Source organism: Calliphora vicina, chromosome 5 (genome assembly GCF_958450345.1).
Source record: "Calliphora vicina chromosome 5, idCalVici1.1, whole genome shotgun sequence".
Taxonomy (NCBI): Eukaryota; Metazoa; Arthropoda; class Insecta; order Diptera; family Calliphoridae; genus Calliphora; species Calliphora vicina.
This window is the reverse complement of record NC_088784.1, coordinates 112,681,071-112,704,991: the sequence shown is the minus strand read 5'-3', so window position 1 is coordinate 112,704,991 and position 23,921 is coordinate 112,681,071. Positions and strand designations below refer to the sequence as shown.

General features: G+C 30.0%; 1 protein-coding gene across 2 annotated transcripts in view; it reads right to left on the bottom strand.

Annotated features, from left to right (window-relative positions):
* Window positions 1–327: 327 nt before the first annotated feature.
* Egfr (epidermal growth factor receptor) overlaps window positions 328–23,921 on the bottom strand; it is a 76,344-nt gene continuing 52,750 nt past the window's right edge. The window contains exons 1-5 of one of the 2 annotated variants that reach the window (XM_065513603.1): window positions 22,475–23,265; window positions 6,207–6,429; window positions 4,943–6,126; window positions 4,742–4,874; window positions 328–4,661 (exon numbers count right to left, since the gene is read on the bottom strand). In XM_065513603.1, the coding sequence (XP_065369675.1) occupies window positions 2,213–4,661; window positions 4,742–4,874; window positions 4,943–6,126; window positions 6,207–6,429; window positions 22,475–22,751 (4,266 nt within the window). In that variant the 5' untranslated portion in view covers window positions 22,752–23,265 and the 3' untranslated portion in view covers window positions 328–2,212. Of the gene's footprint in view, window positions 4,662–4,741; window positions 4,875–4,942; window positions 6,127–6,206; window positions 6,430–22,474; window positions 23,266–23,921 lie in introns of those variants that run through there. The other variant, XM_065513604.1, reaches the window with a different exon arrangement.

Here is a 23,921-nt window from a genome sequence, read left to right as displayed (position 1 = left end):
CTTTGACTGTATACTAGTGGGAAGGGTATATTGGGTTTGTGCAAATGTTTTATAACGTCCAAAAATAATCGACTCAGAATCAATTTCTGTGTCTGTGTTTCTGGCTGGCTGTCCATGTAAACCTTGTGCACAAATTTTTAAGATATCGTCGCAATTTTTATGATATTTCGATAAAAATTTGGCACATATAATTTTTTGGCCGAAGCCTATTGTAACTGGCTGAAATCGGTGCATTATTTCATCTAGCCCCCATAAAAAAGTCCTCCCGAAATTGGACTTTATCGTTCATAAATGTTTAATTCTTCTTAAAATAAAAAAAACAATTGATTTTAGTTTTAAATTTTTTTATTTTTATGTAAATATTGTTTTCTTGTAAACTTAATATATCCGTATATCGGTTCGTTTACATGATACTTATAACATTTTCTTATATATTTTTTCCTATAGTAGTAAAAATTATTAAAATAGTAGTTTCATGAACAAACTAAATAGATATGTACAACATTCATAGATACATACATTTATTCATTAAATATTACAATTCATAATTAAATAATAATTTATTTGATCATATATGTAAGTGTATTTATACAACAGACATTGTACATTACATACATCAATAATCATCGTTCGATTCTAAAAAAAAGGAAACATTAAAAATAGTAGTGTAATTCACAATATCGATTATTTTGTAATAATATGCATTTTAAATATTTGCATTATCTTTTCTCAAGTTGTTAATAGCAAAATGATTTAAAATCCTACAGATACTCAAAAAGCATTAAACGATACGATCGACATGGTGAAACTCCTACAACATTTATAGCATTATATAGGTATATATAGTAAAACTTTCTTTAAAAACAAAAACAATTTCGCATATACATATGTATGTAATAATTAATTATTTTATTATATAAAATATCGATCGAAATAGAGATAGTGGTGTTAATTGTTGTTACAATAGTTAAATCTTGGTGCCAAAATTATCTGGAATTATTGACTGAAAATTTTCAACGACATATTTAAATCATTCATTACAAGAAATGGCACTCATGCTAATTTTTATTTTTATTTTTTTTTGATTTTATGTATGTTTTTAATGGTAAAAATAATATCTTAATTAAATTATAGTTATAGCTTATGTATAGATGAATAACTAAATTTTCTTACAACTAATTAGGTTTAGTTTGTTTTGCAATTGATTTTATTTGTTTGAAAATAACTTATTTCTATAGATTATCACAGTTCGATAGTAAATGTATAAACGATTAAAATTATAAAATTATTTCTAAAGATCTTAACTATTATCTAAATACATACAATGATATGTACAGATAGATTGATAGACATATTATGTACATAGAAACTTCATACTTCTTATTTAATTTACATTTTGATCATAGTTATTGTTTAATAAGTATAGTAAGTTTACTATATATGTATGTTTATAAAAAAAAATTATGTGTCTATGGATTTGAAGCGAGAATTATAGATGTAATCAGTTTAGTTTTAATTTATCGTTTGATTTATCTTTTGTTATTATTAGATACTATTTTTAAATAAAAGTTACCACAGTCTTTCGTATTTCTGGATGAATAAAATGATCATGAATTTAGATTGTAGTTGAAATGTTGGAAATTTTGTTAACATGTGGCAACACTATGAGCTAAAATGCACTAAATGCGTTCAAATATTCATTATTCAATTATTATTATATACAATTTTGCTTAGATTTTGATTCGTTTTGATTTGTCCATTGCAATAGCAATAAGTACTTATGCAATGAATGGTAAGATAAAACAATAATATTTAAAATATATGTACTATGTGATAAATATATGTTTGTTTGTATGTAATAATTGTATGTTTAATAAATACATTCCTTAAGATACTAATTTACATTTATATGCAGGCACTTTTAAGGCGTTTAATTTTTGTTGTTTTTCTCGGTAACGAAATGAATTTCCGATCAGTTCTTGTTTCATCAGGCGGGAGATAAATAAACCTTTGTTTGCTTAGTGGCCAAAGGTTTGATGGGTTTTTTGTTTTTACTTCTAAAAAAATTTGTTCTATTTACAATTAGGAGATGATAAGACACTTGAAGGCACGTTTTTTTTTGTAAACCGTAGTAGGGCAAGAATAGGTTTAATGTTCTACTGTGTTTGGGATTCGAGGGCAGTGGTGGTGTTATCAAAGCCCAGAATTAATATCATACCCTTGTTTCATTTCGATGCAGAGGTTGTAATTCCCGTTGAGTGTCATTGTAGTACTCATGATCGGAGCTAGTGGGCTCCGAGGGTGTGACGGGCATGTCGAGCATGGTAGACGCTCCGTTTGGTGGTCGGGATACCATTACGGGTATGCCGATTGTTTGTGTTGGTATAGGAGCCTCTTGGGGATTGCGGTTGGCAGTTGGGTTGAGCAAATATTCGGGATTATCTACACTAGCTGGCACACCAATTAGGTCCATATAACCTCCAGGCGCTGAAGACATGGCATTACTTGTTGTTATATTGTTGTTGTTATTGTTAAGTTGGCTTTGTGAGGGCAATTGGCAGGTGGGCATGAGATAGTCATCTTCGTCGACTGGAAGATCTAAACGCAAATCGCCTATACCCACTTCTCGGGCATTCGAATCGGTTTCATCACTTTCGTTGGAAGAATTCTTATTCATGGGATCCTTGCAGTAACGATTTAATTTAGGTATATCTTCTGAGCCGTCGTGGTTGTGAGGACCAGGTGCTGATTTGGGTTGCAAATAGTCATCGGTCTCATTTATTGGCTCTGGTCCCTCAAATGTGGGCGCTAGCTTACGTATGAGATCTTTCTCATCTTGGCTGGTGTAGGATGGTAGTCTGGTGAACTTGTCTCCGGGTATGGCCAAGTAACGACCGGGATCACGGGCAAATTCAGCAAACACATTTACCAACTGCTTAAATGAAGGTCTCATTTCAGCATCCAAATGCCAGCACGATAATAAAGTGCAGTAAATGTCCAAGGAACATATTTCCGGCTGTTCTAGTTTCAAGCCAACTTCAATGAGATCAGGTATGTCTTTGGCTGGTATATTTTCATGAGGTCTCTGACCAAATGTCAGCAGTTCCCAGATGGTGACACCGAATGCCCAAACATCCGATTTACTTGTGAAAACCCGATGACGTATGCATTCCAATGCCAGCCATTTAATTGGCATTTTACCTCCAGCTGCTTTATACTCATTCGAGTCATTGTTTAAGAGTTTAGCCAAACCGAAATCGGTAATTTTTACACACGAAGGAGTTTGGACTAGAACGTTCCGTGCTGCCAAATCGCGATGAACTAAACGCTTTTCTTCCAAATACGACATGCCTTTGGCAATTTGTGTCGACCAGTTAAGTAGAGCCTTTGAGCCAATTTTATCTCTATTGTTCCGAACATAATCCAAGAGACAACCTAAAGGCATCAGTTGGGTTATTAGCATCATTTGCGATGTCAAGCACACAGCCAGGAGTTTTAATAAATTCGGATGCTCCACTGAAGCCATAATGTATGCTTCTCGAAGAAATTCTTCACTTGATTCGGCGCCCGTTGACTTCAAAAGCTCCTTGATCGCCACAGGAATTTTAACATTTTCACCTTCAGGAACCCAGACACCTTTGTAGACACGACCAAATGCTCCCATACCCAAAACCCCACCTTTCCGCAGTTCGGCCTCTTTAACGATGCGCAATTTCGACAAATTAGCTCCTATGTTGGAGGGTCTAAGTGGTTCAGAATCCTCGCAACCTGATAAGACCATGGTCATTTTAACGGCGTCTTTTTTGGCCTTGGCCTTTTGACGACACACATACGTGACTACACTTAATATGCCCAAAACCAAAACTAAAGTGACCAACGCTATAATCAGAAATATGTAGTTATCAACGGCTGCTACCAACTTGGAGCCCTTCATGGGCACTTTCGAACAATATGTACCCAAGTGAGGTGCTTGATAAATGACGTGCGCATATTCCGAGGGACATTTTGAGGTGCAATTGAAAATGGTCGAATTGTCATAAGGATCTCCTTCGCCAAAAAGTTTGAAGCTACGACACGCCAAGCAATCGTCTGAACCGGGACCACTGCATCCTTTGCACTCTTGATTGCATATGAAACATTCGCGATTTGCTTCGTCGGCATAATGATCTGAGGGACATTCATCCTCGCACTGTTCTCCCCTCTTATAGCCGGCACATTTTTGACAGACCTGTTCATGGAAACCATAACCACTACACAGCTCACAACGAGGATGGCATTTACGGCAGATGGCTTTTCCAGCCAAAGGTTTCAGTTGTCCTTGTTCTCTGGGGTTAACATACTCCCAGTAGTAACCATCTGGACATTTATCGTTTTTCTGTAGACATCTTTCAATATTACCATCCGAACTAATGATCGCCAATGGGCAGGTCTTACAGCCGCCAGGACCAATGGTGTCATTGGGCCCAGTACAACCTTCACATGTTGGGTGACAGCTACGACATGTACCGTAATCGGAAAACTTGTTATCTGGGCATACGGTAACGCAGCGATTTTCATCTCTTACATGAACGCATTCATCGCAATGTTCAGCATCTGGACCGGAACAAGTTCGACATTCTGGATGACACTGTTTGCATGTTTTTGCATTGAATTGATAAGCACTAGAATGTTGACAAAATAAAAGTAATTTGGTTAGTTATTTAGTTTTAATAAATGTATATATGTATAAGTTTCTGCTTACTTTGTGATATTACGACAATCCGCTATACAAGTGCCGTTGTATTCAAAGTTTTTACATTCCAAACACTGATCATTGCCGGAACCCCAACAACCAGATTGATCACATTGATCCAAACACACCAGACCTTCTTTCTCTATAAGAATAAACAAAATATTGAATTTATTACCATTAATAAGAGAAATCTTTACAAAGATAACTTACTGCAATCCTCTTTGTTGCGATTCCTTTCCACCACAAAACCGTGTTCACCCGATTTCTGCAGTTTCGTCCAATTTATTTCGTTGACATAGCATATTTTTTCGTTGTGTTGTATGACCACCGAACCAGCATTTATACGCTTTAAAGATTTCAATTCCAAACTTTGCAACGATGTCTTAACAATGGATAAGGAAGCAAAGTAACTTTCCATCAACTGACGACCGTGTATGACCTCCAAGTTGCGGAAATAGGAGAGATTCTTAAAGTCTGGATGGGCTCCCTCGATGTCCAAATAACCGGTAATTTCCTTGACCGTTGAGAATACTTCCAAGGCATCCGGATGCATTGCACTGTAGCGAGGACCAAGCGAATAGTTTTTATATATGTCTTGGAAACCAGAGAAGGTCTGATCCAAAATCCGTAGTGAACCTTCGATGACAGTGCAGCCCCTATAAGACTCTATATTACCAGCATGCAGAATTGCCAAACCCGGACATGATTTGGGACAAGGGCCATTGCACGGTATACATTCACCATCTTTGGCCATCTTGAAGGCTGGACAACTTCTGACACAGGCTCCACTATCTTTCAACAAGTGCTCGGGACATTCTTTGACACAAGTGGCACCGTAGGCATATTTTCCCTCCGGATTGGACTCCCACAAATAATTCGTGGGATTATATTTCTGCATTGGTGGACATTCCTCCTTGCACACGCCATCATCATAGAAATTCTTACATGCTATACACTCCTTCTGCGTAGGACCGGTGCAACCGCCAGCACAAAACAGGTGACAGCATTCTCTGGGACGAGGCCCGAAACATCTATCTTGAGCACACTGGGGTGAACAATTGATTTTACTGAACTTTTGGCAGTTGCTGGGACCTTCTCCCCAACATCCCTTCTCACAAGACTCGTGGCACTTGGGGCATTCTCTCTCGGGCAAAGTGAAATTGTAGATGTAATTGTAGTGATACTTTTCGGTAGGCCCAGACATTATTTCGTTCCAGTCAATGCTTCGTATATGACACAAATTAAAATTATTGAAAAAACCCACTGAACCCTGCAGGATATCCCGTAAAGCAGGCATTTCCAAAGAAAACATCTTTGAATACGTAACAAAAAATGCAAACTGTTCGTCCTGAACATTCAGATTAAACAACGTACGACCGCGAATAATTTGAAGTCTGCAACAACAACAAAAATAAATATTATTGGACTTGAACAATGCTTAATGCATTTAAAGCCATCGGCCTGAACTACTTACCTTGGGAATACGACTTTACGTATGTCAACATGACTGATTAAAATATAACCGGTAACTTCTCGAATATTCTCCAAAAAACTCAAGTCCGAATTAGGATCTTGTAACCACGTCAACTCCAAATTTCCATCGACATAGGTGCAATTATTGTAGCGATCACGTAAGTTGCGATAATGATGTTCTCGATTTGAGGGCACCGATAGACGGGATTTTGTACCAATACAAACTGTAACAAAAAAAAAAAAACAAAAACAACAAAATTAATACATGCATAAGTATTTCTATTCAAATGTAGTTATTTATTTATCTGTATGAAAAACACAAACAAAAATACGATGACCTTAAAAGGCAGTTCAAAAGGTATTTCTTAAAACAATTTTTACACACTCGAACTTTATTTGGTCAGAACTTCTGCTTTCTGATAAAAATGCAAAAAACAAAGAGAATAACATCGCGAAAGAGAATGAAGCCATACACATGTGTGTGTGAGTGTAAGTTTTATTTATCGTTAATATTAGAGTGTTATAATTTTGAGAGAAAAAACTAATGTTTTCTTAGAACTTAAGTTCGTTTCTCTAGATTTAGTTGTACCTCCTCTGACTGCACTTGCTTTTATTGTTTTTATTATTTAAGCCAGAATGACAAACTTAGAGTAACTTAAGAGAATTTTCATTTATGTACATATTTAAGGTGCAGCTTATTCTGTGTAATTGTAATGTTTTGTGTCATTATTCTTTTACTAATGCGAGTATAAAATTTTCCAGTTGAAGAGCCATTTCATTGTAATAGCTTATGCATTCAGAAACAACTAGGAAAATAATTAAGATTTAAAAAAATAATTAATTACAAATTGTATAAGACAAATTCTTAAAAACAATTATAAAATTAGTTTTCATATTCTTATTAACAATAATAAAATACATACACACACGTACTGTTTATAAACCGTTTAAAAAGAGTTTTTCTTAGCAAATTCGTTTTTTGGAACCAATTATGTAATTTAAAATGTTGATTTTCAAAATTTACTGATGATTTTACCAAACGTTAATTTGAGTTTGACTTGATTAGGGTATTGTTCTTTAAATTTTATTTTAAGAATCATTTGCAAAATTGAATACAAAGGAAAAATTGTATTAGTTCCACAGCTAGTTCCAGAACGCAGCCTGTACCCATTTGACTAACAATGAACAAGTTCTTGGAACAATTATGGAACCAGTTCTCTAATCAATAATTTTTGTTTGAATTTGTCAACCTCGGAACTAGTTCTATGGTTCCAGAACCAGTTCTTCCATTATTTTTTTTGTTCAAAATTGTTTCTTGCATTCGTTTTAATAAATTCACAGAATATTTTTTTTCACGTACGTAATGCAATTAGATTAATAGATCCTTCCAAATACATCATATTTTTCATTTTTGTTCATCGTTATTAAAGAACAAGATATTGCATTTTTTCTTGAATTATTATTATTTTTTTTATCAAATAAAATTTTTTCCAAACTAAATTCAAAGTTTTTCCATGTTCCCATAAAGTTCTTCGGAACTGGTTTGTGTTCTATAGAATTAGTATAGAACCAATGTGTAACTAGTTCTAAATAAATAGTTCATATTAAACTCTATAGAATGTCTTATGATTCACAATACTGTTTTTCGAAACGGGTTCTATGGTTATTATCCAAGAATCTGAAGTGGTTCTGGTTATAGTTGTTCTAGAACTAGTGATTTTGGAACAGGTTTTAAATATTTTCCAGGGTATTTATTAAATATTTTTAATCGTTCCTGACAACTAAAAATTACTAATGATGTGTTATTGAAACTTCTAAACTAATTCCTTTCAATCTTGGTAAACCTGTAATCTACAACCCGGATTTCTAAAAAAGGCCAAGGTTTGTAAAAAAAGTTAGTTTTGTATAAACTCTACGTACAGTGCACTCGCGATAATATGAACTAATTAAAACCAGGCCAGTTCATTTTTGAAAGATTATTCATATTTGCGAATGGCAACTAATTCCCATCTACAGCTAGGGAAGTCCAAAAATTATTAAGCAGTTGAATTAGAATATAGCCACAACCCACCCTGTTGATTTAGATTTCAACTCTGTGTAAATAGATAAAATACTTTAAAAAAAAAACAAAAATAAGCTGTTTATATTTTAAAGCTTTAGTTAGATTAGTTCACTGAGTTCATATTTTAGAGTTAATTAATTTACTAACTTCTGGGTATTTTGGGGTGTTCATATTATCTCGAGTGCACTATAAATAGATCTTAAGTTTTTTGTTCAAAAGTCTGAATTATATAGATTGTTGTTATTATTAAAGTCTAGCGAACACATAGTTACACAGTAATCCAAAAGAAAGAAAGCTTTTTAAAACACCTACTAAACTGTTAATTAATTTACTAACTTCTTTTAAAAGTGGGTGATCATTATAATTTGACCGTTTCAAATTTCAACCATTTCGAAATGTTTGTGTTTTGGTTATTTTTGTATTTTTTACATATGACACAAATAGAGAGCGATTAATTAAAAATGCACTTAATTTTTTCGGTCGTGGTTATTATTTATTACAAAAGAAATCTAGTGGAAAGAAAATAAAAATCAATTCATCAGAAATGTAGGTTGTATCTGTGGCGGCCAATGGCTGCCTGTCTGAGTTGTTAAACTAATTATATTATATTATACACTCGTAGCATGCATTAAGACACAAACAAAAAGTGGGCGTTGGGTTTGATAGTCGACAGACCCCAAACGAAAAAAGATGAGTTTTATACACATACCCACCTATTTATTAACACGTACATACATAAATATAAACATATCTATATACTATGTATAAGAAAAGCATCACAGAAGTCTACATAACCACTTTTATACTGTTTGATACTTAAGCCTGATATTTAAGCCTAAATGAAAAGTTTAGTACATTTTCTACCCATCACCCCAAAACAACTTCTAATTAAAGTTGGTTTTGTTGACCTTAAACTTTTAAATGTAAAGTCTAAAGTAAATTCATAAAAATAAGAAAATTTCTTTAAATGAAAAGATTTCAAAATAATAAAAATTAAGCAAAATAAGTGGGTTTGCAGCAAGAAGATAAAGAAATAAAAGCAAAACAGATGATAAAGGGAGAGTGAGAATGAGAGAATAACAACTAAAATGATGTTGGTGTAAACAATAATTAGCATCCTACACAAAAAAAAATAAATAAATAAAATCATTTTTGTTTTTTCATTATAATTTTCAATATAATATAAAATAAAATACAAAATTATATACATAATAATGGCTGGTTGATTTTTTTTTTTAAATTTATTTTTATACTCGTGTTTTTAACAGAAAACCACGCATTATTTCTTTATAATTTTCGTTAAAACGTTATTAGTCAGCATTGATAAAAATATAGAAATTAGCAGCTTATAATTTAAATATTGTTTATTTAATTTTTTTGGAAGGTATGCAAATACACCCAAACGGAAACGGAAAGGTTACAATGAAGGGACAATGGAGATCTATACTATTTTGAAACATAATAAAACATTTAAATGTATTCACAAAAGTGGGTGGGTGTCATTTAGGAAATCAACAATGAAGTGTGCCATCTGCCAAAAGAAATAATTAAACTGCAGCCTACACTTTTAAATTCAATCAAAAAAAAAAAACAAATTAATGTTTTGTTAAACTAATGTCCATTTTATGCATTTTTTAATTTGAAAAACTTGTGGCCAAAAAATGTTTCTTTATATTTATGTCTTAAGATTTGTAAATACTTCGAAAGGAAATTATTTTATAGCTAACTGTTTTGTTTGTTTGTTTTGTCCCAGAAACAATAAATTATTGTTCGAACAGATATAGAAATGGCAATCTGTGTTTTTCTTAAGAAAGAATTTCAAAAATGTTTGGTTATATTGTATTTTTGTTCTTTTGCCCAACAAAAGAAGCCGCATTTAAGCAATACATACACGAAGCAATCGACAAAAAACATTTTTGTTACTTCAAAACATTATACATAGTAACAACAGAACAGCAAACAAAAAAAAAAGAAGAGAAATAAATAAAAGGTTTCAGTTTTTACAGGATTCTATATAAGGCAAACAATTTTTATAATAATCATGAAAAGGCCAACAAAAAACATTAAAATAAAAAAAAAAAAAATAAAGAATCAAGTCAAATACGGCAACAACAAAAACAAAAATAAAAGCAAATAACAAACGACTTGGACACGACTTAAACATCAAGAGCTTTATATTTTTAGTTTTTGTTTCTGTTTAATATAAAAACAATCGCCATTTTTTCTACTCGTGACTTTTTGATTAATCTAGCAAAAAAATCTCTAGGTTTTTAACTTCAAGCATCTTTCTTAAGCAAAGTTGATGAAAAATGTTTCTTTTATTTTTGAAATGGCTTAAGGCCAGCAGCTAAAAAATTTAAACGACGACGAACAACAAAGACTCATTAAAACAAAAGACTCAAGCAACAAACCTCAGTCGCATTAAATTATAGAAAACAACCAGCCAGCCAGCAAAAGAAATCTTTAAACGCCATAATTTACCTAAACTCTTAAACTTTTTTATCTTCTTTTTTGTTTTTTGTTAAACCAACTCACCAAAAATGATTGATTGTTTAACAAGCAATCAAAGGGAAATCAAATAATTTGTTTATTATTTCTTCTACTTCTTCCTCGTAAAAAACTTTCTTCTGGAGCTTGATTGCAAAGCTTGGTTTGCTCTTTCCCTTAGTTACACATACACACATCCATACTCACTCAAATCTACCAAAATAATGTCTTAAGAATTTGTGCGGTTTAACCACAATTGAATGGTTCTTTTGCTTTTTGATTTCTTTCGCTTTGGTTTGATTCGGTTCGGTTCTGCTCTGTAAAATCAAATGCATCCCATCCCATCGCATCCCAAGCCCAGCAGACGGAACCAACAACAAATCAACAGAGACAAACAAATGTGTAAAAACAATCTGTTCTTCGTTCTTTTAACTCTTAACAAATCTTCAATCATGTTGTATGTTAACGTACTCGTACAATTGTACGAATACGAATACGAGACATATATACATCCATCCATACAAACATATTTACTACTCTTCTTTTATCATTTTTGTTTTTGTTTTTCGTTTCTTCTGTTCAAATATTCTTTTAAACATGTTTCTTACACTCAAACTGTAAGATACTCGTACAACAAAAATTAAACATCAACAACAACAACAACAAAACACATATACAAATATCTTGGTTATATGCCCTCTAGTAGCCTAGTCTTACCGGTTTTTAGTAGTTTTGTATTTCTTGTTGTTTATATTTTTTTTGTTTTTTTGTTTTTCTTCTCTGTGTTCACTTTTGCTGTTGCTGTTGAGTGAATATGAGTGCTAATTTAGCGGATTTAAAAAAAATTTTAAAAATATAAATATTTATTTAGGCGCTTTCCCCAACAAACCTAATAAATAATGAATTCTAGCCAAATTTTTAACTCAATTTGTATTTTTTTTTCTGGAGCATTCAGTAGTTCTATTCATGATAATATTCTTTCTTGTTACACACAAAAAACGCGATTTAAGTTTTTCAAAAATTAATATTTCGCTGATTTTAACATTTTAATGCCCACCAGGTTTTGGTATCAAGCGAAATGAAATCATTCATTTGACAATAATTTTGATGGTATTCATACATTGCGATAGTTTTCGTAAAGGAAAATGAGTTTGGAGATAAATGCTGCTGTACTGCATATAAATAAAAAAAATGTTTTCATATCACGACTTTTATTGAAAAAGTTAGAAAACTTTTTTTTAATTTTTCAAAATTTCTAAAAAAGTTCATACAGTTTTTGTTTTTTTAAATTTTTTAAAGCCTCGAAAAAAATTATGTGCAAAGACATCTGTGAATGACAAAACTTAAATTTTCTAAAAATTTATTGCAGTTCTTTGAAAGTTTGAGAATGTCGTGATATATTTCTCACAAGATTTGCAAAATTTCAATATGTTTTGAATGCTTTTGTCAAAATTTTATTTAAATTTATTAAACAAATGACAAATTTTAAAACCCGGAAAATTTTGGTTTCATCATATAATTTTCGGTTGCATTTAAAAAGACAATGTTACTCTAAAAGAGCTCTAGTTTTGCTAAACGAATTGAAATACATATTTCTAGTTTTGTTGGCATCACTTACACTTTTGTTGTGTTTTGCTTTTGAGATTCGTGGAAATATCCAGCTACCACTACGACTTCATACTACCATTACTACTACGAGTATTTATTATTTATTTTCTTATTTTTAGTGTTTAGACACCTGGATTGCTTTTTTATTGCTGTTGTTATTACTTTTTATAATTATTTATTATTGTTGCTGCTGTTGTTGTTGTTGTTTTTATTATGTATAAATATATTTTGCTCTCTTTTTGATATTTAAGTTGTTTTTTTATAATTTAGCTAATATTTACATATGCACATCTATACATACAACAAGTACGAGTTATAGCCGTATCGCATTCATAATTTTAAATGCACACTAGGGTTCCTAATTTCCTGGACTTTTTTCTTTCCCGGGAAGAAATTAAAAAATCGTTTCATTCCCGGGAATTTTTTAACACTAAATTAAACCAAAACCCAGAAATTTTTTTTTCGAATAAATTGAGTTATTGTTGTACCAGGGTTTTAAAAGAAGTATAAAATAACTATATTTGGTTGTATGTACAATGTTGGTCCAGCCTTTATAAGGGTTTCTAATTTAATAGTGGCATTTTATCAGTATTGTCACAGTCGCAGTTTTAATAGGTATGAAATCAATAAATTCATTGTTTAATTAAAAAACTTTCGACTATGTTAAATCGATAAAACACGCGTAGTTAGAGACATTTTTCATATATGATTTTAGATAAACAAATTTGAACCACTATTATTGTTATTATTTATTAATTATGAATCATATTCATTGAATATCCCTAAAAGTTGTAATGTTAGGCATCTTAATAATTCCTTAATGAGCATAAACTTTAAATTAGATTCATTCTTAATAACCAAATTGTTCTGCTGAGACTTGAGTTGAGTGAAAAATATTATGTTATTTCAACCGTAATACTTCTTTGCCAATTTGGCCATCGAAACGAATCTGAAAATTGTAACTTTTAGAAGAAAACTTATGAAGAAATTCCCGACAAACATTTCCCAAAAATTAACAAAAAAAATATTCCCGGGAAATTTCTCCCGCGTAGGAACCCTAATGCACACGTACACACATATACCTTTATTTATTTCTTTTTTTAAATTTTCAAAACAAGAATTTATTGAAAATGTATATATATTACTTATGCATGTAATTATTGTTGTTTTTTGTTAGGTTTTGATTTAAAAAAAATCATTATTTTGGTTATTTGTATTGTTCCATATGAGATTTTTCTCAAAGTCGTGCAATATGTTTTGCTGACTTTTATTTTTTGCTATAGAATATGTGATATTTCAGCAAATACTTATTCCAAAAACTAACTGCATACATTGTTTGTTGAACTCATAAAGACAAAGACATATTTTAAGTTTAGCAACAAAGACAACATTGAAATGTGCTCTTCCCGATTTCAGTATGATTTAAAAGATCTAGTTACTGCGATTAGTTTGACTTTGTTAGTTATATTCCATATTTAGCTTTGTGGCTTTTTTTTGTATTTTTTCAATTGAAAAAATTGTTCCAAAACAATTATTGAAAAGCTGTTTATTTTTTCAAGATAACTCAAAATTTTGAGGATGTTTCAGAACTTTTAAAATCTGATTACTATTATTGTATATTGTTTCTTAAAAGTTATATGACATTAAATGTTATATGTATTTTGTAAAACAGTGTATTTTTGATTTTCTTTTTGTTTTGGTATGTTGCAATCGTATTGTGTACAATAAACATTGTTTTTTGTGTTAAGTTTTGTTTTTTTTTAAATTTATATTTATTTAAGCTGAATTTGTTGTGAAAGCGAAAATCTTTGTTTGGATTTTTGTTTATCCACAAGTTTAATGTAGGCGTCATTTGTTTATATTTTTTTGTTGTTATTTTTTATTTTATGAGTACATACGTATGTATGATCAATTTAACATTAAACCCAGAAATGAAAACCCACTTATACTTCTACGTATACATGTATTTAAATACTATAATGTCAATGTTTTGCCTAAATTAAATTTAATAAATAAAAATTACGTAATAAAACTTGAGAAAAATATATGAAAATGTTTAAAGGTTGTTTGTAAAATCTTTGTTGTTATTTGGAGCCTTCTAATTATAGACAATTGTAAACAATTCAAAGAACTTTACACATACTAAGCTTTAACTTTCAAATTATAGTATTTAGGTAAATCCCTAAAAGGCATAACCTTTTTCTTGGTTTTTAAGTTGCTTAGTTTTTACCTGGCGTACTGTTTGGGATTCAGCTTTTAAATTTATTTATACCACCAGATACGAGTAGTAGCAGAAGAAGAAAACAACAATTTTAGAAAATAATCCATCCAAAGCTTTATTATTAAATGCTTTTCAACACACAGATCCATACATTTTTATAAAGTATACATATGTAGTTGGTATTTCGTTTTGTAAGTAGTAGTTGAAGTTGCAAGAAATTGCCAAACGTGAGGCACGATTTTTTATTTATGATTTTGCATCATCATCACCGACAACACCACCACCACCACCACCACCATCATCATGATCGTCATTGCCACAATCAATTACTAAGAAAAGTTTAAAGAACTTTAGAGCACGACATGCTAAAATAAAAATCGAATGTACAAAATATTGAAACCAAAGATGCTGGCTGGAATATTTATACTTCGATTCAATTCGGTTCAGATCCATTCTATTTGACAAAACATCATCAGCATCAACATGCATGTACGAGTATATGAGCATTGGAGGTAAAAATCAAAGCATATAAACAACTACGTCTACAAATACGTAAATGACCGGTATAAAATATCCATGTTTATGGCATAGAAATGCCACAAAACATGCTGTGTTGCATGAATGTGATGAGTGTTCAAATTTCACATTATTTCTGCTGTTCTGTTCTGGCTGTCTCTCTGTGTCTCTGTGTTAATACACATAAACATATGTATAAATATAATAATTTTATTAAAACATTTACATTGTATGTTTATTTTCATTATTTTTATTTTATTTTTCTTTTTCGCCATTAATAATTTATTGCAAAACGGTTTTTGTCGCCAATTGGCTCGTGCTCTTTTCTGTAGCAGCCAGCCACAAGATCAATGTGTGTATATATGTGAATGTGTATTGTTAGTTAGTTTGTTGGTTTGTCTATTGCCACATTTTTAATGACATTTTTAAAAATCCTTTAATTTGCAGTTATTTTGTTGTAAACTTTTACGCAAAGTTATAAATAATTTATAGAAGTATCTTTCAGATTGCAATAATTTTCAGCTTAATTTTTTATACATACATATGTATTTTCCAAACATAACGCGTGCTTTAAGTTTTTGAACACGATCATATTTTTTTTATTTATTAAAGTTGTATGTAGGTATTTAGTATATAAATTTGTAGTATTTATACTAATTAATTTTATAATGTTTAAAAATTATGAACAATCTCTTTAAATAACAGTTATACAAAATTTTATTAAAATGATCGTGTAACAAAATTAAAATTTGGAATTTAAGTTAAACTGTTTTAGATCATATTTTTTACATTTAAAAAATCAAAATAAACAACAACAAAAAAAGTATGTAATTTGTATGAATTGGTTTTGTGAAAATAGAAGATGTGAACAAGGCAAACCCAAAAATGTACATCAATAAATTTGTTTGATTGTAATTGTAGATTTAGACAACTTTCATAAAAACAGGCTCATATATGTATTTAAGTAACAAAAAAGTGACAAAGTTGGATAATTTGAATATCGGTAAATTCTAAACAAGATGCAAAAGAAAAACAAAAATGAATCGTTAACATGAAATCCAAGCAATTATTTACATTACATGTCTTTTCGAAGTATTGTGTATTGTATTTGTGAGAGTATGTTTTAGTTTTTTACTTATTATTATTCATCTACGTATCTATAAAATGAAGTTGAAAGAAAAACCAAAAGCCAAACCAAAACCATTTGTTTCTTTATTGAAAGTCTCGCTTTAGAGTACGAAGTCTAAATATAAAGAAAACCGAATGGCTGGATGCTGGCTGGCTGTATGTATGTATGTATAATGCTGTTGTTGTTATTGATATTGTAAGCTCAAGTTAAGATAGTTACAAACAAATATAAATACAGACATAGATACATACATACATATGTAAAATAACATTGGAATGTTGTTATACCACAATATATATGTATGTATGTATATGTATGCAACAACATCTATTTGTGAACAACACGAAGAAAAATAATAAAAAATGCATTTTAAAATTGAATTTAAAAAAAAAAAATCAAGACAAACAAATCTACTGGCGCGTGCCTCTGTAGTGGTACATAGAAGAAGAGGAAAAAAAAGCTAAAAGAAAAAGCAAATCTTAAAAATATGTAGTACATTTGGTATCTATGTATGTATCCATGTGTATGTACTTATAATACTCACACAAACACATATATTCGTACTCGTATCTAAGTAAATACGAATACATATTAGATTTATGTTACTTATTGTTGTTGTTAATGCATGTAAATTAGGGTGACACCATCCTCCCCCCCCGTCCCCACAAAAAAAACACTAAAATAAGTTTTATTCATTCTAAGATACTTCTTCTCAAAATTTGTGCCCTGAGTTTAATATTTGTGTGAGCAAAGATCAAAGGATTAAATGATCCATTTTTAAGGTTTTTACGATTTGTTTAATATTTCTCGCAAATGAAACATATTTATTAATTAAAATAAAGAATTTATATTACACTGAAACGGGATTTTTATTAATTCAATCTGTTTTAATTTTATTTTAATTTTCAAAATACATACAAAAGTTTTACCTAAAATATCTATAAATTTTTTGTCATAATATATTAGGACATTATGACTTAATAGCAAACCACTTGAATCCCCCAATTATCAATAACATCGACAGGTTTCTTCAACTCCATACAAACGGACCACCCTAATGCGCATATGTATGCATGTAGCGATTTCAAATCACTGTCTCTATGTATTTATGTGAAACTTATAATTAGTGTAGGTTTCCTAATGAATTCAAATGTTTTCAAAACAAATTTTTATTCTTTAAAATTTTAGACTTTTATAATTTGGGAAAAAAAGAAATACAAACAACAACCACAACAAGATTTCAGATGTTATATGAATTGTGATGTACAGATTTAAACAAATTTAAAATAAAATTAGATTTCGCCGAATTTAAGACAACAAAAAACATAAAATAAAACAAAAAACATACATTTATTATATTGTACAAACAACAAAAACAATTAAAAAGCTAATTTGAAAGCGTTTAAATTAATTAAGAGCTAAACAAAACTACAAAAATTATAATAATAATAATATATTTGTATAAATATTTAAACAAAACCAGTTTTCTTCTTTTCTACGAAGAAAACACAAATTGAATTTGTTAATTATAGATTTCATAATTTTTATTTATGACGAACAGTATTCATCCATCCATCTATCTATCTATCCACACGTCTCAGTATTTGAAAAGTCTTTTTTTAACATTTGCTTGTCCCCTATATATAAATACATGCATATATTTACTTAATCAAGAAGATAAAGACGAATGAATACTCCTTGCTTTATTTCCAGAATTTCCTAAGGGGTTAGAATTATTCGGTTACACGTGTTTAATGGTTCATTTGATATGGTCTATGTTTAGTTTATTTTGCATATACATATTGTACAAATAAAACAACATAGATTCATATTGTTTGTCTATTATAGATACAATTTAGTTATCCAGGTACACATCCGTTAAAGATAAAAATATATTTTTAAAAAAAAAAAACAATATTAAAGAAAAACAAATTTAAATTTATTTATTTTATAATCTTTAAACAATCAACCATCGATGTAGTACATACAAATAGATATTTACTTTCATACATACAAATTTAAATAAAATTATTGCTTATCTTTGCTTATTTAACACAAACACAGGCACTCAAACACTCGAATGAAAAAATATATAAAAAAAATCGAGGGTAATAATTCAATATTTGCATAATTTCTTGCTAATTTTTGTTCACACAAAAGTACATATTTACGATCATACTGTACTTAAAGTTCCACGAATATTTGCCTCAGTGTACATTATATTTAAACATTATTAGAGTGGTTCATATAACCCAGTAGTTTTACTAGCAGTCAATGTATCTCTTAGAGACAGTAATTGCCAATAATGTCTGATCACTTGGCTGATTCCAATTTATAAATTTTGTGTCATTATTGGGCAGTTTATACTGACTTTTTGAGGTCAATTAGCTTTCACTTAGCACCCGTACATATTAAAATAACTAGTTATGTAGCAAGATAACTGACTATATGTATGTGAATCCAATGCATTGACTATTTTGGACTTATCTTCTTAAACTTATCATCTTAAAATAACTATTCACGTAGCTATTTATTTAACTAGTGGTCACCCTAAATGATAGATAAAATCACTAGTTCGAAACAGTTTCCTAGAACTGCTGGGAATATCTAATTTCGTTTGAAATATCTTAATTAAATTTCTATACTATGTAAACGAGTATTTACAAAGCAAAACCACCATTTGTATACTATTATGTATTGTTTATTCGATTAATTCTGTTTTAATGGCAACAACGTGAAGTTGTAGTGAATATTTAGTCTTTAGATCGGTGGTCGGCATAAAGAGAACTTGGTACATTATCAGCTATTGATTGTGAATTTTGTATCTTTACTGACAATTTGTATGAACTTTGTTCTCATTCGTATTATTAACAGGTAAATAAATAGCCAATCAAGTTCGGCTTGTGGAAGCTATAAGTGCAGATTACTGCTTTTGATACATATCATCAATTTATAAATAAATAAAAATTTTTTGATTTTTGAAAGTCAGAATCTTGTCAAAGTGGTAATTAATGAATTATGAACTACCGCTACATGTAGTAATCAACAGAATTATGATGCGTTCACATGTGGGGTAATGAAATTTGGACAGTTGTGAAATATTTTTCCTTCTACCACTTGTGTTTCGTGTATTTGAGCAATGTAATTTGGATTTTTTCCTTATATAATGATGAAGCGTTCTAATATACATGTTTTGTTTGTATGTTTTTGCAAAATTTTAACAAATTTTCTAAATTATAACTCTTTGGGTGCCAAATATTAGACAATCAAATTGTAATATTCAAATTTCTGATTAAAATTGAAAATGATGATATGTTCATATCAACTATTCAAATGAAGATTATCTTTTAACACTTACAATGAGACGTAACTAAATGTGGCAACACTATTGAAGCAGACAGTAAGTAATTTATGAATATAGACTTTGTTTAAAATTTAAATTTCAACTGCTGTCTTCTTTTCCTCAACACTTGGTACTTCAATAATATTCGAACATACAAGTAAATATAACAAACATTTCGATTGTATTTAAAACAAATATTTAATAACCAATAAATAAGTATGTTTGTATGTATACACATTAGGGTGGATCCATGTATTCTAAACTATTGGCGATCTGGGTGAAAGGATAAAATAAGAATATTTCATATTTGTCATAAGTGATAATTTTCTTCAATATCTTATAATAGAATATTTCTTTGGCATACTGATGCTGTTTGGCCTCATTGTTGCAGTTTTTAAATAAGACTCAAAGTGTGGCTCGTGAAATGAACTTTAGTTTTGCTAGGCACCAACAACAACTTTAATTTGGAAAACCTTAATGTATATATTCTAGGTGTACGAGTTCTGATTTCAACCACAGTACATCTATGCTAATTATAATCAATATTTGACTATACATATTTATAATGACTACGCAAATTAAATTATAATCAAATCACGAGATTTTTTGGGTTAAATCGAAGATCAAATTTCAAATAATATTTTCTCATACATATGTATATATGATATTATGGGATTTAGATACAATGTAATGATCATTTGTTAAATGTAAATCTGACTTTATTAAAATCTTTTAACAGATCAAATGCAATCTTTGAATATTAAGAACATGGTTACAAATACGAAACAATTTGTGTAAATAAATAACTCAGGTGTCATTACTTATGACGGTTTTATTTTAGTTTCTTTACGTTTATTTCGTTTTCTTAGTATTTTATCTTAAATTATACAAATAACATAATTAACAAAGGGGTGTTGAAAATGTCTGACAAATTCTGAAGCAATTTTAACGAATTTTTTGCGTCTAAATGTTTTAAATGTTTGCGTTAAAATAAATAAATAAATATTTATGTATAAATACAACATGTATTGTATGTAGATGTGACTTGTTCTTAATCATTTAAAAAGTCTTAAGTAGTATTTACTATCATTATCATTGTCGTTGAAAAAAAGTGTGTTAAAGTGAAAAATGTTGTCTTCTATGGGTATTTTGAAGGTAAGAAGCAAAACAAACGAATAAGTTTTGTAATTAAAATACAACTACAAACTGAACTTGTAAGTAAATTAAAAAATAAAAATAAAAATAAGTAATAATAAAGTCAATTGTTGTAACAAACTACATACCTACTTGCTACATAGACGTTCTTTCGTACGTACGCAATTTGTTTTTTTGAAGATAAGATAAAATGCATTTGGTTCAGTTTAATTCCAAAATAGAAAAGAACTGTTAGTTTTACCCAAGACCATAACAAAATTCCTCACTTTACATGTTTTATTTAAACATTCGACATTCGTACAAAGTATTCGTTTAGACATAAATTGAGAACAGTCAATAAATACAACTACATACGTACTTATTTTCTTTATATTTAAGTGCTCGAAAATCAGCAGAAATCAGAAATCAAAAATTATTACAAAAGATATCATTCTGTTTATACATTAAAAAAGGTATTCTTGCAGATAACGAGCGAGCGAGTGATGCAATGTGAGTGACTAAAGTAAAAACTTAAACAGAAAGAAAGAAAACAACAACCGAAACTAAAGATATGCTGACAATTAATCTTTTACTTACAGACTACATATCAGCAGGTAGAAATTTCAAAAAAATAACAAAAAAAAAACAATATTTGTTGATTTATAAATGTTTATTAATCTTTTATTTTTGGAAAAATATTAAACGAAGACAAATCGTTGTTTTTCGTGAAACCCTTAAAGGGAAACACAGACATGTTAAATACACATTAAATATTGAAGATTTTAACATAAATAATGATTTATAAATTTCGATCGAATGTGAAAAATGTGAAATTAAAATGAATGATGGTATATTTACACCGACTTTGCAGACATATCAAACATATCATGTCTGATATGTCTGACTTGTCTTGATCAAACATTAACATTAGTTATGATGCATACTTATGATAGAATATGAGTTGTTAGGTAAATAAATATAGAAAATAAGATTATCATCGATGTTGAACTGTCATTTTGCTCCTCGTAATCGAACTGGTTTAAAGACAAAAAGCGTTAGTCTCTTAATATTTGCGCTACAAATGTAATGCTTAATTGTTTTACACTTAAATTACATTTATAAATGTTTTCATTTAATTAGCACATTTAAAATTGACTCTGTCTGTCTGTATTGGTTGTTTTTCGTTTTAAATTTTACATTTTCAACGAACTCGAACAAATTTCTAGTTAAATTTTCAATCAATCACTCAATACATTGTCTGAACTCTTTCCATGCAAAACGATTTTAGAAAAAAAAAAAAAAAATATTCTAAATACGAGTTGTAAAGACCATAGAATACTTAAAGCAACCAAAAAAGAAACAATATCGCATCAGTTGGCGATGCGATTTGGTATTAATATCACGTCTTAACAAGAGTGAACTATGGGACGTGTAATGGCGCACACACTCACACACACACACAATATCATTTGTAATTGCAATCAGTAATACAAATTCAAATCAAATCAAATGATTGCGATTGTGATTTACTAGTCATAGTCAGTCGTATGTAGTCTGTACTGTAGCCTGTTTAGAGCTTGGCTCAATTATAATAATAACGTAAACTTTAAATGTTTGTGTGTGTGCAAATTTACCCGGTTCAATCGATTAATTAATTCATTTCGAATCTGCACATGCATGTATTCAATGGAAATACAAATTTAATGGTAAATAGCAAATGGTGTTCAATAACCTGCATTTGATTTGAAAAAAAAAAAAAAACAACTTACTTTTGCCCTTAACAAATTCTGTGTGCTGATCCTCTATGTGATGGTGGGCATTGGGTTGGACGGCTAATGAGAAGGTACGTTGGCGATGGCCAGATGATGTTTTCTGACTGTTGTTATTACGTTTACGTTGCCCTCGATCCTCCGTATTGGATTGGCCGTTGTTGTGATTGTTGCTGTTGCGACCATTGCGTATGCGTTCTGCTTGAAGGGGGCTGAGATTGTGCGTGAGTAAGATCAGTAGGAGTAGTGAAGCTCCAAACCAATTGAATCCTTTCATTGTCAAGACTAAGGCTAACAATCTAATAACGCCAACGTCATTATATATTTTCAAGTTTAACGTATATGCGCGACTGACTGACTGACTGACTGAGCGAGCAAGCAAGCGAGAAAGTGTATTGTGGAGAGTTTTCGTGTTAAACTTTGCAAAATTTCCTTGATGCAAATCTTACGTCATTTGTAGACGTTTCAGATTTTGTTTGAAACTTTTTTTTTTTTCTTTAACAACCGCACTATTTTATTATTATTACTTAAATTCTATACATATTTGTATTTTTCTTTTTAATAATTTTTTATGTGCATTCAAATGATTGTAAAATTTTGGTTTTGCTTGGCAAACACCGTTGTATATTATTTCTATTTGATTTTTCGTATAGAGATTTCCATCCAAACTAGTTATTATAACTTTTGTTACGATTTTGTTTTTGTTATTATTGCTTTTGTACCGACTATTATTACTGTTTAAATAATTTTTGCCACATTTTGAAAAAATAAAAAACACTCACTCACTCGTAACATTAAAATCGTTTTGATTTTAACTGTTATTTATTTTCATAATTATTTATGTATTTTACAAATTACAAATATGTCGACGTAATATTTATTTTCAAAAAAAAATTTGCATAGAATTTTGTTTATTTTTTGTTTTTCATTTTAATTTTGTTAAAATTTGAATTCTTTAAAATAGATGTTAGAAGAATTCCACTAAACGCCGTGTATAATCCGTGCATGTAGTTTATTATTTTCCATACGAAGTGCGCTTTAAAACGTTGAATACGAAACTAAAGTTTATCTTAAAAATACAAAAGTAACTACCAACGCTATTTTCGAAATGTATACAAATACACGAAATATACAAAATATTCATACACTTAATAGAGCCAGTCAGACCAACTGACTGACTGACTGACTCTCTTTTGATATTTGACTCTCTTTCGTTTCGTTTTATATTGTATTGTGTTTTGTTTGTAGCTGAAAGATTGTTTACCACTCACTCACTACATTTTAACCACCTTTTCAACAAAATGTGTTGCACAGTTCAGTGTTGTTGTTGGTTGTTAGCAAGTAACTCTGGTTGTTTTGAGTTTGCGCCCAGGTATTTCCAGGTAGTCGTGCTCGTAATTCTTGTATTTAATGATGGTAGTGGTAGTGGTGGTAATGGTAGAAACTA